General features: G+C 40.8%; 1 protein-coding gene and 1 long non-coding RNA gene across 6 annotated transcripts in view; one reads left to right on the top strand and one right to left on the bottom strand.

Annotated features, from left to right (window-relative positions):
- LOC308390389 (uncharacterized protein) overlaps positions 1–17,417 on the top strand; it is a 46,013-nt gene that overhangs the window by 15,866 nt on the left and 12,730 nt on the right. For all 5 annotated transcript variants that reach the window (XM_080872339.1, XM_080872338.1, XM_080872337.1 and 2 more), the window contains 17 exons: positions 370–585; positions 2,188–2,314; positions 2,430–2,649; positions 2,749–2,896; positions 3,536–3,713; positions 3,834–4,011; positions 4,628–4,754; positions 4,865–4,984; positions 5,530–5,680; positions 5,770–5,882; positions 6,405–6,555; positions 7,496–7,744; positions 8,031–8,243; positions 12,009–12,190; positions 12,310–12,493; positions 12,933–13,075; positions 14,573–14,754. In XM_080872339.1, coding sequence (XP_080728465.1) covers positions 370–585; positions 2,188–2,314; positions 2,430–2,649; positions 2,749–2,896; positions 3,536–3,713; positions 3,834–4,011; positions 4,628–4,754; positions 4,865–4,984; positions 5,530–5,680; positions 5,770–5,882; positions 6,405–6,555; positions 7,496–7,744; positions 8,031–8,243; positions 12,009–12,190; positions 12,310–12,493; positions 12,933–13,075; positions 14,573–14,754 — 2,882 coding nt within the window. The remainder of the gene's footprint in view (positions 1–369; positions 586–2,187; positions 2,315–2,429; positions 2,650–2,748; positions 2,897–3,535; positions 3,714–3,833; positions 4,012–4,627; positions 4,755–4,864; positions 4,985–5,529; positions 5,681–5,769; positions 5,883–6,404; positions 6,556–7,495; positions 7,745–8,030; positions 8,244–12,008; positions 12,191–12,309; positions 12,494–12,932; positions 13,076–14,572; positions 14,755–17,417) is intronic.
- Positions 10,458–12,107, bottom strand: LOC308390391. Its single transcript, XR_013970440.1, has 3 exons — positions 11,989–12,107; positions 11,673–11,818; positions 10,458–11,559 (listed from the first exon to the last, which is right to left on the bottom strand). It is a non-coding gene; the product is annotated as an uncharacterized lncRNA (long non-coding RNA).

Genomic DNA, 17,417 nt, shown 5'->3' with positions numbered 1-17,417 from the left:
TAGTGTTATTGGACATCGATGCTGGCACTATGTGTTGATGATTCCAGTAAACAGCTTTCAACCAACAAAAAGGGAACATGTGACAACATTTCAGTGTGTCCTGGAACACATGAGTGGGCAGCTTTAGCCTCTGAATTTAGTTTGTTCAGCTAAATCGCTGAAGAGGAGGCTGTTATTCAGTTGTCATGCCAACCACAGACTTAGATGGCTTGTTGGACATCTCAGAGCTAAAGCTCTCTCAAGTTGTCTGCAACATCTTGTCTCTTTTTGCTTTGCAACAATTTGTACAATACAATGTACATAACAAATATGTGTAATCAAACATCACGGTCATGTGCATTTAAAATTCTGGCATTTATGTTCTTCCAGGTGTTTTTGGAGCCCTTCTCCCGTGTCCTGGGCCAGGCCAAATCTAAACGGGTCCTGATGACCGTGGCTCAGTCGGAGCCGAGGTACATGAACTGTCTGCATCGTTTGGGCATCCTTCTAGGCATCCCAGACTGGATCAAAGACTACGAGAAAAAGCTGAACCCACCTCAAAGCCAGAGCTGTAACACATACTCAGCACCTGTGGACCAAGCCAAGGTCAGAACACAAGCGAGGGAATCTATAAATGTAGCTTATACATTACACTGGAATTGAAGAGTCCTTTTTGTCAGTGACATATATCAGCACAACATCAATCCACAAAGTTATGGACTATGTATTTAGAGTATACTGGAATCTCACTGCTGCTCAAATAACATAAAAAATGGCATGCGGTATATGATAGCTGAGTTGTAAAGTAAGCAGTAATAGTAAGAGAAAAACACAAAAAAGGGGAAAAAAGCAACATATAAGAACTGGTTCTAGTGGAAAGTCTGCTTTTTTTTAAGGGTATAATGCCAAAGACCTGCTGCCACGACAAAGCAGCAATGTTTAAACATTTTTATTGCGCAAAAGGAACTCTTGAGGTTCAGAATTGAGACTTATTATCACTAGATATAGGAGATATCTATATTTTCTTCTGCATCAGAGACTTCTTAAAGGGCAGATGTAAACTGCTGGATAGCTAACGTTTGAATAGAATGTATATAAAATAGGTCCCGTGAGCCAAAAACCTGGATTTCTAGACATTTTTTCTCCACTCTTGACTCTTGTATGATTTCTAGGACAGAGTCACGTCAAGAAAAAAAATTAGTTAATCATTTTCAAAATGAATTTGAAATTCCAGATTAAACACTAAAATGTATTTAGAGAAAAAGGTTGAAATGTGGAGATTACTGCATCTACATATAACCCTCTACAAAATGCACTGTTAAACAAACTGATCAGCCAACTTGTACATACATCGTCTTGGTTGCACATCCATAACTATCATAACTGCATCTGTCCATTACCAGGCTGTTCATTTTGTACAAATCCACTCTCCTACATTCGTGTGTTTTTCTGTTTTTCTGCATCCTTATTCTCATCACACAATATGTTTACGTTCTGAAGAGAAATCATTTCCTTCCTTGTTACTGAAAACGATTCTGAAGTTTGATTTTACTCCCAGGGCAGCTGTGGCAGTTTGTATTGAGACAACAACTGTAATCTCCACATTTCTACTTATTTATTTTTTTCGAAATACAATTTCGACCTTATTCTCAAAAAGGTCGATAATAATTTTTTTTCTTAACACGGCCCAAATACTTGTTCGTAGATTTCAGTGATATTCCTGATGCAAGTCATTTTAGGCACGCAACTCTGGCTGTTTGCACGTGAGCAGCCTCCTGGTGGTTTTATTAAAATTCTGCAGAGGGTAATTAGAAAATGTACAATTAAAGGGAAATCAGCTTGTTTCAGACAGTGGATTAACTGGACGGCTACACAAAGGCCCACTATTAAATTACTAAGGTTTATTTTGAACTTTGAATCATGCAGTATAAAAATGTGGAGCTCCTCACAGATCCATTTTGCTGTGAGGAAACAGCGCTAACCAATGAGGTGCCATTAAGTCACATTGATCAGATTGATTGGTCAGTGACAGCACAGTAAATTTATTAATTAATTATTTGAATTGTGTGGAAAGTACAAAGCAGTAAAAATACAGAAATGTGAAGAAATGCTCAACAATGTTGTCTACTAGTTGTAATGTTGCACACTGTTGCTCAGCAGCATATTTCTGTTATTAACTTATTCTTCTTACCTTTCTTATGTCTTCAGTCTAATTTGACAGATTCTGAGTGCAGCAGTCTGTCAGCTCTCAACATGAGTGAAGATGACTTTCTTGAGGATAACATCATGGACAACAGCTTTGAATCCTCCCAGCTGTACCACAGCCCACACCAAGGTGATTGAAAGTGGCTCTCCACTGCAGGATTTTGAACTTTATTACTGTTTTCATACTGTGACAAATTATAATCTGCTTCCATTTTTGACATCTTTTACCAAATGTGTTCTTTAAGTCAACGATGAGCAAGACATAGAGGCTGAGGAGGAGGAAGAGGATGAAGAGCAGCTGTATGAGTTGGCCTCGGTGCCTAACGGAGAGATATCAGACGTCAGCAGCGACGCTGAAGGAGGCCAGGGCGAGGAACAGCTCAAAATGTCTGACGGAGATGAAAAAGAGGGTGACAGCTGTGAGTCCGAGGACACAATCCAGAGAGCCGTCATTGAAGACATCAGGTTTGTCACCTTTATCCATAACTGCTCTGTCCGTTTAAGTGTCATGATTTGGTTGTGGCTGCTCTGTCACTCTTTTTTGGTCTCCTCTTTCTCTGACAGGAAAAGTGAGTTTGGCATCGGAGTGAAACTGACAGCTGAAGGCCAGAAACTGATGCAGGTCCACCAGGAGCGACTGGGCCGCAGCTTAGACCGCCTCTCCACTGAACTCTACAGCAAGGACACACACTTTGTCCTGGAGCTCATTCAGGTAGAAATCTGAACGTGTTTATCAGAAGCTTCCAGGAGTTTCTCCATCCTGATTTCTTAGATTTTTTATATTTGTCACACTTTCAGGTTTCATATCATCAAACGTATTTTAAGATTATACGAAGATAACCCGAGTTAATACAATATGCAGTTTTTAAATCAAGATTATAGATCATAAAAACCCAGAACAACTTCTAAAGAAGTGCAGGCCTCACTTGTCTTGAGGCACTTGGGTAATACAGTATGGAAATCATCTGAAACACACCTGCAAGTCCACCTCTGATTGGCTAAAAAAGGCCAAAATGAAGGTTTTAGCGTTGCCTAGTTAAAGTCCTGAGTTAAATCCGATTGAGATGCTTTGACATGAGCTTAATGTTTGGAAACTAAAGCAATACTGTTGAGAGTGGGTAAATTTGGTGGATCTTAAAAATTGTCTGATGAACCGAAACGTGGCCGGTGTGACAAATAAGAAAAAATAAGAAATCAGGAAGGATAAAAATAGTTTTCAAAGATCTGTAAAACAAAAAACAGCAGTTTGATTGTGGGTCTAAAATTCTATGAAAGGAAACTTCTTTGCTTTAGTATTTTGATTTGAATTTTGTCCAATATCCTCCGAACTCTTTGTATTCCTTTCTTTCAGAATGCCGACGACAACAGTTACCCGGCAGAGCCTGGTGTTGTTCCAGCGCTGGCTTTTATGGTGGAGCGAGACTGTATCACTGTCCTCAACAATGAAACCGGCTTCCAGGAGAAGAACATTCGGGCTATTTGTGATGTAGGCCGCAGCACTAAGGGAAAACACAAATATGGATACATTGGTAACTCTTTCGTTCTTCCACCGTTACAACTGTGTAAAGGAATTTAAATTTTTTGTGTGTAGTGTTGGAGAACTTAAAACCACATAGACAAATGACGTTCTCCTGTTTTACTTCGTACAGGACAGAAGGGCATTGGCTTCAAGTCAGTGTTTAAGGTCACAGACTGTCCTGAGATTCATTCCAATGGCTTCCACTTGCACTTTGACAAGAACTGTGGCCCCATGGGATACATCCTCCCCCACTGGACTGAAGATACGAGGCCTCTGGATCCACAGCTGAGGGACATAAATCAGCACAGGTCAGATGACTTATTGATCCCAGTACCCTGAGAGTCGATCAGCTAAATTGAATTGATCTGTTACCAGTTTCAGTATTTACACCAGTGCTTTTCTTGGAGCTGTTTCTAAAAACAAACCTCTTATTTTAACTTTGGAGTTCAATATTACACAGTTGTGATAAACTACACTACAGAGTGCAGCTAAAACCCATCTTTACCGTCATCTCCCTACATACTTCATGTTTGTGAGATCCAAAGTAACAAACGGCATCTGCATTGTCAGCTTCTTGGTCAGGTCTGCTCATTTGTTGCCCTGTAATCTGTGGGGCTCTCAGTGGATCGCTGAAACGCTGACTGTGTCTGTGTGCATAAATTGGCACATTGTTTGTAGGTCAGCTGCTAAACGTTCCTCTGCTTTTTGCAAGCGTGGTCTCACGATAATTTGCCCTGCGTCAGAGTCTGACCCTCTTTGTTTATGTCCCCACTCTAGTATAAATAGTTGTATTCCTTGTTTATTGTTATAATACGGGTAATTTAGTTTGGTTATGGGGAAGCCAAAACATCTGTTTAACTTTATTAGCAGTCTGCTGCTCACATTAGACCCATGGTCTAATTTTTTGTCTTCTTCTCTTTTCAGCTGGACCACTAAGATCAGCCTTCCTCTCCGGACTGAGAGCCATCAGACCAGGAACCTGTTTCATGACGTGCACCCTTCGCTGCTGCTCTTCCTGCATCGACTACGCTCCATCACCATCTACAATCAGGTAAGTCAACAGCAAGCGCTTGCACATGTGTGTTTTTGCACATAAACCCACCTAAATGGATTAGGAATAAAAGACCTTGTTGCTACTGTATTTATTGTGTCTATGTGCAGAGTGAGAAGCGTTTCATGACGATGACTCGTAAAGATCTCAATCACAATGTGCTCGAGGTGGAACACTCGGAGGGTACCGAGCGCTGGCTAGTGGTCAAAACCACACTGAAGCCCAAGAAGGTGATGCACACAAGCTAACTCCCACAACTTTTCAGGCGCACATATCATATTTGGATTTCAGAACAACAACTAACCATCTGTTCCTATATTCCATCCCTCCTGGGGCATAAATAAAATCTGCTGTGGATTTGCATTTCTCTGATGTACTCCTGTAAATATGAGTGTTGATCGTTCTGCTCCTCAAATGTCTTTTCTCGGGTTTCCATCAGACTTTATGAAAACTTATTCACTGGATAGTATTTTCAAACACCACCGAGCTGATTTTAATGATCTGTCTGGCTGAAAGGGTTCAGTAATACCTGCTCTTACTCCTTCAGCTGTTTTCCTTCTTTTATTTCCCAGAGGCAGCGTCCTGTTATCTGCAGTTAGGTTATGTAAGAGAATGAGCAAAGCTGAGTGACAGAGGCTATTTGAGACACGCTGTGCTCTTGATTTTCTTCTCTTTTTTTCCAGTGGCCTCACTTTTTGCAAACCCATTTGTGCAAGAAGTCAGCCTGTTAGCAAGTTGTTGGCTCTGTTGTGACATTGATTTGTGCCTCCTTCAGATCAAAGAGGATGTAGAGTCGACCGAGCTCGCTCTGGCTTTCCAGCTTGGCAGCGACTCCACAGGAAGTAACATTGTGTGCCAGCCTCAGAAGCAGCCCGTGTTTGCTTACCTGCCCCTTCGCAGTTTTGGCTTCCGTTTTATCATCCAAGGTGAGAGTGGAGATGAGAGCAGTTTATTCACGGGCGCCGTTGGGTGAAGAACAAGTGCAGTCAATAACTGATGTCCGTTTCTTGTTTAGGTGATTTTGACATCCCTTCTTCTCGTGAAGATGTTGACAGAGACAGCTCCTGGAACCAGTGGCTCCGGTCTGAAATAGCACAGCTCTTCCTCCAGGCCATGGATGTCTTCACTGTAAGACATAGCTGCAGAAATAGAGAACAATAACCAAGAAAGTGCAATATTATATGATACATGGAATGTGTATGCACATTATGTTGCAGTATGAAATCATTAGAAACTAATATGCAAGTTGATTTAGAAAATATGATTTAAGGATCGTTTACTGTGACGTATCTGGGCAGGAGGATAAAATTTGAAAATTTGCTCAGTCATACTAACCAGAAATTATTAGCAGATACATTAAATCATTCTATTAGAAGAGAGCGTTAAAACTGCATATTTGATACATTACTGTGTAAAATAAATTCTGAGCACTGAAGTTTATGAAATCTGATAATATGCAGATTTGGTATGTAGCAGGAAATTACAGGTCTGTCTATTTCCAATAAAGGCTTGGTTCTTTTTGTAGCTGAGGTAACTAAAGAAAAAGTCTAGAACATAAAGTATTATTAGGCTAATATTAGATCTTGGTTGTGTCTCCGTCTGAAGAGAGCTTTTTCTTTTATGTCATATTCCATCTTCTCGTTGTTCCAGAATCACCCAGAGTTCAAGGGACTGAAGGGCCTGTGCCAGTTCCTTCAGTTTATCCCCCTGTCTGACGAGGTTTTGGACTTCTTCAAGCCTGTTGCCGGGCAGATCATTCAGCTGCTCAAGGGCAAATCCTTCCTGCCTACTCTCAGTTCAGGTATTATAAAACTAAACTAAAAACTAAAACTAGATGTGAAAAATGAAAGCAAGACCAACAATTTCTAATGCAGAGTGTGATACAGATTAACTCAATTTGGGAATATTTCTTGAATGAAAAAAGCTCAAATGAACCAAAGATTTCACTTCATTTAAAGTTAAAGCTGAGTCAAAAGGAACAAGAAATAACCTCAGAGTGTCCTAAAGAGGGAGCAGATCTAACATAAACAATAAGGTCCCCAAAATGGAACCCTGCGGCACACTGTAGGCAAGAGAAGTGGAACAGGACACAGAAAAGGATCATTCAGGCAGATATGAGGAGAATCAATCAACCAAAGCGGAGCCCGATACCAGCCCGAACCCAATATCTCAGGCTATCGACAAAACCTGGTGGTCAGAATTTAGTTTTTTACGAGTATAGGTCAAAGTGTCACTTTAAAGAGGAGCTGTTTTAGTAAGATGAGCAATGCAAAAGCCAGACTGGATCACCCCAATACTGCATTTATCCAGAACATCTGTCAGCTCGTGAGCTACAAGCTTTTATAAAATGTTTGCAAGAAATAATAAACTGGAGATTAATGTGTAAGTGCTAAGAAGAAAAGATTCAAGGCTGGCTTTTTTTTTAAAGTGGAACATGACAGCATTCTTAGAATAAGCAAGGACTTGACTAGAGACCAGTGAAGCACTGATTACAGTTCGCATACAGACACAGACACGGGTAAACCTGTTTTAAACAAAGATGCAAGTAAAATGTTGAGTGAGCCAGAGGATATTTCCATTGAGTCAACACAAGTTTAACCAGCTCAGGTAAAGGTAAAAACGGAAAACCAAACAGGTTGAGCTGGGGTTAGACCAGAGCACAAACAGGAGCATGTCAAAGAAATATGAAAGATTATTTCTTCCCTGTAACACTGTAAACATTCCTCTGCTTTCTCTCTCAGATGGTAAGATTGTGTACAAGCTGCCCTCCCAGGTGGCCGTCTGTCAGGACCCTGTGATACGGGAAGTGATTGGTGGAGGTGAGCTGGAAAAGCATCTGTCTCTGTCCTATCTGCATCCGGATCTAAGCCCAGCACCGCCCACCTCCCTGCTCACTCACCTGGGAGTCCGATACCTGCGGGGAACGGATGTTACCATAGTAACCACAGCCATGGCCAAGGAGCTGATGACAGTAGGAGGTATCCATTCAGGTGTGTGCAGAGCAACACTGGCATCTCACAGTGAGGGCAATATGATGCTGCATAGTTATATTGTCATTATAATAAATGGCTAAACTTTAAATATTCCATTTTGTTTCTTTTTCATTCAGTAGAAACAAACTGATGTTTTCTCTGCCTATGTAATGGCAAATCTGAACACCAGACTGTGTCATATGATTGTTGGGTTTTTCTCTGTATCTATGAAGCGCCTTGAGGCGACTTTTGTTGTGATTTGGCGCTATATGAATAAAATTGAATTGAATTGTGTTACTTTCAGATGCAGGTCTACATCAGCTGGCCAGGCTGCTGGTTTGTAACTTCCGAGCTCTGGAGCATGGATACGGAGAGGCAGATTCCATCCTGCAGACGCTCAGAGAGCTACCCATAATCCCTCTAGCTGACGGACGTGCGGTGGCACTAAGTGTGGAAGGAGTGTTCTTTCCATTGGAAGAGAGCAAGACCAAGAAAAAGAAAGCTCAAGCACAGACAGGTAATACTCTGACTTCATAACTCTATTAGTGGCAGTATGTAGTGGCTAAGAGGCTTGATCTGTGAAATGTGATCGGTGATTAAATTGCAAACTGATATCTTGATTATGTGCCTCCTTCTGAAATAACTTTGCCTTGCTTTAAGTCAAAGAATAGAATAGGAAAAGCCTAAAGTTTGGGGCTGAAAAGTGAAGCTTGCAGAAATCCAAACAGCTTCACTTCCTCCAATGGCCACTAGAGGCTGCTCCAAAAGCAAGGCATTCCATTTTCTACTTTTAGCATAAAAACAGGCAGGCATTTTTACAGGCAGGTAAAAATAGCACTTGCTTTCTTAAAAGTTAATTTCAGCCCCTCTAACAACTGTGTGGGGGTTATTATTTTTTAATATAGAAAAGGTTAAACGATTCTTACACGATGTGCTTGAACATCATACACTACTAGAGGCAATAAATGAGGAAATGTGAGTTCTGCAGTGTGTGGAGCTGTTTATTTCACGTACTGTTACTTTGCTATAATTTGCAAATATGTGTCTCTGTGCACTTGTTAAATTAGCCTGTTAGCTGATAGCTTATCACTCCAAGTGCTGTTCTAAATGCGATATCTTTGACTATACAAAAAAAAAAAACTACATTGCACTGACCAAATACTAACAGCTTCAGCTTGAAATATGGAGTGAGTAAAAAAGTGGATGCTATTATGGTACTGACACAAGGACAAGCGCCTTTAGTTCCTAGCTGTATACCTAGCTTGTTTTCTTCTTTCAATGGTTGCTAAACAAATTTGCTAACATTAGCTGAGAACTTAGCCTTGCACACTCATATCCAAATATGGCAACTTCTGGCTCCTAAAACCAATGTGAAGAGTAAAAGGCTTTAAAAGTATAATCCACAAAGAAATAGGCAACCTCACAATGGCCACATCAGCTTGTGTTTTACATACATAAGTAAAACTAAAACTACTGCATATTTTAATACTGTTTCTTAACAGATGAATAGCTGCAGTATTGTGATAAAAAGACAGGCCCAGCATACAGTGTACAGCTGCATGTAGAATTAAAGAAGAATTGTGAAAGAGTCAGCAGCAATGTCTCTGTGTTTTTGCTGCTTTGGTGCAGATAATTGCTCTGCACCTGCAGAGAATTTATAGATACGCATGTGATGATTGCACTTTGCTAAAACAAGCGTGAAAAAAACAAAACAAAAAACAGTGAACCAGCAGTAGAGATGGAGAAAGGAAAGCAGTGAGAATATAGAACAGTACGCTTTCACAGGTTTTCATTTTCTAAAAATGTAACAAACTGATGTAGGAGAAACAAAAACGGATAAATAAGTATCACCTTGTTGACGGTGAGAAGTGCACATGTAACTCTCTCCATCTGTGCTCACGAACCTCAGCCAGGAAATCCTTGCAAAGCTGGAAATTGTTGTGGAGCTTCATAAACTGAGTAAAAAATAGCACAGTGCATTACCTGGTACATTTGAATCAAGGCACTTAGGTAAACAGACACGGTAACAGACTACAGAACACATTCAAACTTTCTTTTTTAATGTCTGAGTAGATATAGAAATGGCATAGGGGGAAAGACTCTGAGCTCTCGAAAAGGTTAAAAGGATCTGCGTCAGTAGCTTTGTCTTCTGACTCAGACATGCAGGTTAGCCAAGTAGGTGTATGACAAACTTGTACAGTCTGCAGATGAAGTTGACCTCTTTCCAAGAATAAGCAGGCATGTAGCCACTCAGGTCGGAGCACGCTCGCACAAGCATTGAGGAACGGCACCGGTGTTGTGTTGTGCGTCATCGTATTTGAAGATGGTACCCAAAGCAGACGTTTAGAATGGCGAGCATGAATAATGGATTTTCACACTTTGATGTAAGCATCCTGCCGCTGCAGCTTGCTGGCTTTAATAGATGTGCAGTCTAAGTGGTTTAGTGTTTCTTTAAGGAGCCAAAATGTTCATGTTCCCCTCTCCCTCTGCTGCCTTTGTCTTTCTCTGGAATCTGTGGCTCACAAAAGCATCACCAATGTCTGTCTTTCAAAATTGCTTAGATTAGACAAATATCTTACTTTCCTTAGAAAGGGGGAGGGGAGCATTTAAAAGAATGACATCTGGCTTGCTAAGGATCAATTTATCAAGTTTATAGAAAATTCCACCATTGTTTTAAGACCAAAAAATATTACAAAATAGCTTTTTTGCACCAGATGTTTATTTGGGAGGCAGATCCATCATATTTATCTAGAACACAGCTGGTTGTGAGTCATTAAAAAATGAATGCAACAAAAATACATATAAAGAGTAGATAGTACACTGGATCTGATAATCAATCGTGTTCCTTCCTATAGGTCAGCTGTTAGACACAGATTTCAGGTCAATACAGGGAAGTCGTTTCTAATAAAGCAGTTCTTCTCTGGATAAATCTTCCATTGTACCTGGGCTCCCATATTTCATCCAAACATAAACCTTTCCTGCCTTAAAGACCTCATGCTGCCCCTCTCACTTTTTGAAGGAAGATTTCCCTCGTGCTACTCGTGTCAGAACGTTTATTTTTCCACTCCTGCTCCTTGGTACGAATTGCCGTGTCGTTTCCAGAGAGAAACAGTTGCATCACATTAGAAGTCGCACAGCTGAACCTGTGCTGTTGGTAGATTTACCTCATCTGACCTGCTAATTTGTGCCGCTCTTGATGCATTGCATTGGTTGTTATTGAAATGAACTGGCTGCTTCTGTGTTGGTTAATTAGCATATAGGAACACTGTGGACAGTAATTCGCCTTGTGTAGTAAGTCTGACAGGAAGTGTGTGACCAGTGAGGTTTCAGATTTTAGGATTTGCTGCCAGAAGCATGGTCTTGCACGAGGACTAACAGTAAGGCTGGCTTTGATTTTGGGCATTGATCTGCCTCCTGTGGGTCGACTGCTTCATGTAAGAGCACTAAATCACCAGTGCACACCACCGGTGTTTGAGAACAATAAAGTTTGACAAATTCTTGGCTAGTGAAAAACATGATTTTGAGTGCAAGGCTCCTATTCATAATTGTGAAAAGCTTTTGTCACTGGAAACAGACTCAATAAAGAATGTTTGGAAAGTTGATGGGGAAATAATAAAAGTCAGAGTGAAATCTTTACTCTAGCTGGTTTTTCGGGTCAGTGATTGTAGATTAAATCAGCCTCGGTGCAGCATAAACCTCAGGCTCTGCTCAAAGGCGAGGTGAACAGAGATGAGTGTGATGGGTTTAGAGAGACAGCGAAGTTAAACACAGTGTTCTTCTGAAATATTGAGCAGCGCAGAGATCAGTGGGAAAGCGTTCCTTCAGATGCAAGCCTTAAAAGGAAGAAAAGTAGGTCACTGGAGGTCTTTACTTAAAGGTAGTTGCTGTGTTTTATTGTAGTATTGTGTTAAAAATTAAGACAGTGTATGAGTAATTCAACATTTACCAAGAATTGTGTATTTCCCAAATCCAGGACAAAATGAGACTAGATGCCTGTTCAGAAAAAACGTCTTCCACATTTAGCACTTTGCCACAACAGCAGTCTTCTGCCTCTCTTCACATCTGTTACAGGCGAGTCTCTGAAGGGCGAGTCTGTGAAATGAAATGAAATGAACTGGAGTGACACTTTCTAGAGTCTGATGAAAAGGTTCACTCAAAAGAACTCAACTTTAAACAGGGTGGTTATTATATAACATATAACCCTACAGTAAATGAGGAGCATGCAGTAGGTTTTGTTTTTGTGACCAGTTTGGTGATATAACCTGTACTTTTCTTCTCACAGGACCACTGGCTGCATTGTACAAGGATGTCAGTGTGGTTCACCCGTCCCTGCTGAGCTGTTTGGAGCCTTTGGAAAGTCAGCAGGTTCATGAGCTGCTCAGAAGACTTGGGGTTCACGAGCTAGAGCCTCAAGAGCTGCTGGAGCAGCACATCTACCCTACAATAAGGAACAACAAATGGAAGGTAACAAACACTGTAAATGAATATGAGAAAAAAAAAAAGATCAGTGATCTTTTTAAAAAAAAAATTGGATGAATTTTCTTTCTTCTTTCTCTTATTTCTGTTTACCCTTTTCATTGAAGTCAAAGCCTACACCTGTGGTTGTGAGTTACTTGGTTTTCATCAAGCAGCACTCGTCCTCTAGCCAGGAGTACTCAGACACCGCAGTACCCGTCCTCACCTCCAGGGGTCTGCTGTGCCCATCCAATGAAAGGGTGCATTTCTCTGAAGAGTACGGAAACGTCAACTTACCATCGAAGCTGCCTGGTAAGGAGAATCCCACAGCTTTTATTAAAAGAAAGAATAACAGCTTGTGTTGGTGTAAGGCGCACTGCAAGCCACTTTGCAACCCAACTTCACATCAAATCATCCTTTTCATGACGTTTCCCACATAATCAATTAACACTGATTAAGTCTGCTGTCAATAATACCTGCTCTCTTCTCTGCTCGGGTCTTGCTGCTGCTCCCCTTGCCTGTGTGAAAGGGACAGCAACAGCCTTGCCACCAAATCTAAATATCAGTGTTCCTGTGACTATTCTTATAATATTCTAGTAACAAAGGCCCATGCATCACAGGTACCTTGTTTGTATGACTGAACAACTCATTTTAATCAGTTACATTTTCAGTTACCAGGTTCAGCATTTCTTTGTTGATATTCCTTCTGTAAACCTTTGTGTTGCTGACTGTTGTGTTTCCCTTTCACCAGGCTATGATTGGATCTTGCTGAGTCCCTGCTATGTGCAGACAGACGGTGATGTGGCAGGATGGAGAGAGCTGTTCAGTAAACTGGGAATCAAAGATGGTCTCATCATCTGCAAACAAAGACAAACACTCACTGCTACAGAACTGGTGAGGACGATATTCCTGAACTGTTACCTCAGCTAGAAAAGAATGACACACAGCTCACGCTGCACTGATCCAGTCAGATAGGCAGAAAAAGATCAGACAAAGGTCACGATGGCTCTGCATGTAAGCACAGGTGATAAAAGGCTATGGATGTGTTTTGTAAGGGCAAAATATTTAGTGGTTCCATGGACACCAGAGGAAGACCAGATTATATGTCTGCATCTGTGAGTCATCGTGATGAGTAAGGTAGTGATTAAAGGACGAAAAGACTAACAATTATGAGTCGCACCAGAACTAGGAAGATCAATGGCTGCTTTGAGGATAAGAAGAAAAACAGGTGGCTGCTGAGAAATGTCACTTAGGCATAGTCGGAGGTGTGCAGCTCACACATTCCTGACGCCTGTTTTAGACTGAGCCACAGCTACAGTGGAAAGTATGAGGATTTGTGATGATACTATCAGTCATGGTGTGACTGATACTACCTACATACAATGCTGGAAAATTGCGATAACATCATTCCTGTTTAAAAACACTGTATGCATCAGATGCTATTAACAAGTCATTACATTAAGGATTTTTTATGCTATTGTTAATGATGTTAAAGCAAAAGTAGGCTTTGCTCATTCTGTGGTTAGGGCCATGATAAGAAATCCTTCCAGAAGATCCATTTAGTAACTGTTCTAGAGCTGTTGGTTGTGTTATGCCGCCTATTAGCAGTAGAGTTTGCCCACTTGTTGTAGGATTGTGAATGTATAAATTATCTGACTCAAACGGCTAATTCAATTAAGTTCAATTCAGTTTTATTTGTACAGCGCCAAATCACACCAACAGTCACCTCAAGGCGCTTTATATTGTAAGGTAGTTGTAAGGTAGATGTATTATTGTAGACCCTACATTATAGGGCCTACAATAATTCATACAGAGAAAAAACAAACGATCATTTGATCCCCTATGAGCAAGCACTTTGGCAAAAGTGGGAAGGAAAAACTCCCTTTTAACAGGAAGAAACCTCTGGCAGAACCAGAACTGGACCTTGTGTTTTTTTGTCAGTTGAACAGTCAGAATCAAAAGTGATTCACAGTAGTTTTAAAACTGATTTATCTCATTAAGCCATTTATCAAGCAAGTTAGCAGAAAAAAACTGTCTATGATTACTTTACTTGCAACTATAGGCAACCTGAAACACATAAATCTATCAGTCTTAACAACTGTTTGTTGGTGTCCTATACTGTAACTGTACAAAAAAAACTGGTTTTGGCTTTGTATGTGCCGCCAGCGATCAGTGTTCCTTGGACATGATCAGATTTCCTTCTTCTTCTTCTGGCTTTAGTAGATAACAACCTAAGAGAAGACACATTCAGTTTGCTACTGTAAGCCCATAAAGAAGCAAGCAATGCTTGCAGGACACCTCAGTTGATTTAACTTCAGATGGATTTGAACATTTAAAAGAGATGTCGATATCAGTGGTAAAGCTTACTTTTTTGCCATACTCCTCCACCAGGCCTCCAGCCCCTGGTCAGTCGAAAGTGCAACGTGGCGCCAAGTCCCAGGGGAGGGCTATGTACTCGACGACTACCCGTGTGAGGAATTTCACGCTCTGGCCACAGCAGAACTGCCTGGCTCCCTCTTGTTGCAGCAGAGAATGGCTTTGCTAGAGCTGCTGGAGGCCAACTGGGAAACTGGGTAACAATCACACCATGAAACACACCATGTTCCCCCTCCTGTGTAATGTTTTTCCAGTGGATTTTGCCCAATTTCAGGAAACAAATGGTCAGACTAATGGGTTTGGGATTAGTCAGCATCAGGTGGCAATTCCTATTGTTTCTACTGTGGCCATTAAGTGATTACTGTGTTAGAGTGCAGACATTGTTGGGCATCCATCCGTCCATTTTCTTCCGCTTATTGAGTTCAGTGTTGTGGGGAGAATGGAGCTTATCTAAGGCGAGAGAAAGTACACTGTGGACAGGTCACCAGTCTGTCGCAGGGCTAAAGCATAGAGACAGACAACATTTATCCTTAGAATTACCCGTTAACCTAACCCCATGCATGTCTTTGGACTGTGGGAGGAAACCGAAATTCAGTGTAGTTTCATTTTATTTATAAAGCTCTAAATCACATCAACATTTGCCTAGATTTGCTTTGTACTGTGAAGTAAAGAGCCTACAATAATGCAAAGGAAAGCCTAACAATTAGATGACCCCCTATGAGCAAGCACTTGGTGAGAGTGGGGAGGAAAAACTCCCTTTAACAAGAAGAAACCTCCAAGAGAACCAGACTCAGGAAGGGGGGTGAGGGGAGGGAGACAGGACAAAAGACACACTATGGAAGAGAGCCGGAGATCAATACTAACTAATGATTAAATGCAGCGTGTCATATAAACATATAATGGAAAAAGTCGGGCCTCCTGGGAAGCCCCCAGCAGCTTAGGCCTATTACAGCATAACTAAGGGAGGATTCAGGGTCACCTGATCAGCCTTAAAGATAAACTTTTAAAAATGAAAGTTTTACACCTAATCTCAAAAGTAGAGAGTGGGTCTGTCTCCTGAATCCAAACTGCGAGCTGGCATTCTAGCATCCACAAGTAAACCTGCAGTCTCAGAGTCAAGTGCACCATTGGGTTTATATGGTGTTATGAAGTCTTTAATATAAAGTGGATTAAATAGCCTCTGTGTGTAAAAGGCCCCAGAATACATTGGAGCCCTGGACCTGTTGCTGCGAGGTGACAGGGCTGACCTCCCCAGCACCAGCAGTTCAAAATCATTTCTTCCTGAGGGAAAAAAGCAGTGACACACCGAGCTTTTGTTTGGGCTTGAGCTCACACAGGCATAACATTCGTAATCTGGATTTAGGTGCTTTTAGTGCGGTCCCATCTCATGAGTTCCTGTTATATTTGTGTGGGAACAGACAAGAGCAGTTTAGGTAAGGAGGTCACCCAAACTCATGCCAGTGAGCAGCACACAGCTGAATTATTTCTCGTGTAGATTTTCGTACCAGCTGTTGCTATACATCACATTTCAATGAATAATTAAAGGATCCCAAAATTGTTTTTGCGTGTTAAAACTCATTTATCATTTAGACTTTGGCTGACTGCCAAGCACTACCCTATAGGTTTTAAATTACAGCTATTCGTTGTGCCTGTCTGTGTGTCTACTTTTGCTTTTTCTCCTTCGTTTGAATTATCAGCAGCTTCGTTTATGCTTGTAGTCCTTATCAACTGCACTGTTTTTAGATGGTGTGGCTCCCGAACAGTTCTCAAATGCATCACAGCAGTGTCATTTTCAGTTTCAAAACAGTGACCTTTGAAAAAAGGGACTAAAGCACATGAAATTGAAGGAATGAATAGTTAACAATTAATCTTTAAATCAAATTTCAAATACAGAATGAGTAAAAATAAATAAATAAATACTTAATACTAATGTACTACATGTCCCTTATATATACCATACCATTCACTAGCTCTAGAAACTGGTGTAATTCTTTTTTTTCCTCCTATTTTAATCTGCTTTTTCTACTCTTTGCCCTGTATGATGTCAGTGAGTGGATAACCCTAATATGGTGATATCATTTCTGATCATGAAAGGGCAGCCAACCAGATGAAAGCTGGCTTAAATGCCGGGGAAGGGAGCAAAAACAGTTTATTTTAGAAAGTAGGTGAACAGAGGGGCTTCACCAAGGCCCAATGTAAGAAAAATCTGGATTTTTTGAATGATGAATTATCCAAAGTCAGTCTAGTAAAGTCCAAATGACTGGAAATTCGCACAGTAGGTCCACTTTAATAAAGAAAGTCAAATAGACTGGCATTTATAAATCACTTTTCTAGCCATGTTTACCTACTTATGCACTCATTCATGCAGTGCTTTATTCTATTCATTTTATGCTATACACACAATCTCACACACCTATGAATGTATCAGTTTAACATCACTTTAAGACAAGAAGCTCAGTTCACCTCAAACCATTAAAACAGTAAATAGACGGGTTCTTATATAGAGCTTTTCTACTCTATCTGAGCATTAAAAGCGCTTTACACAACTTGCCTCATTCACCCATATCTAACATTCACACATTCCAGTGGATTTTTCGGAGAGCAACTTGGGGTTAGTATCTTGCCCAAGGATATTTAGCACCCATAGGTGGGAGAATTCCCATAAAGGCATGTGGAAAATGCTTAAGCAACAATATCTACCTTCTACAGGGTAACAGGATGGGGAAAGTGTTCCACAGCATATATGAGATTGACTCAGAGAATACTATTTTTTAACTGGTATCTATTGCACTGATCAGGTTGGTGAAAATTTATCTGTATATTTATCTCACAATGCTGCTGAGAATGTAGTTCACACACT

This window comes from Rhamphochromis sp. 'chilingali' (genome assembly GCF_963969265.1).
Source record: "Rhamphochromis sp. 'chilingali' genome assembly, chromosome: 22".
Lineage (NCBI taxonomy): Eukaryota > Metazoa > Chordata > Actinopteri > Cichliformes > Cichlidae > Rhamphochromis > Rhamphochromis sp. 'chilingali'.
Note: the sequence above shows the minus strand (reverse complement) of the source record. Positions and strands in the feature narration are given on the sequence as shown.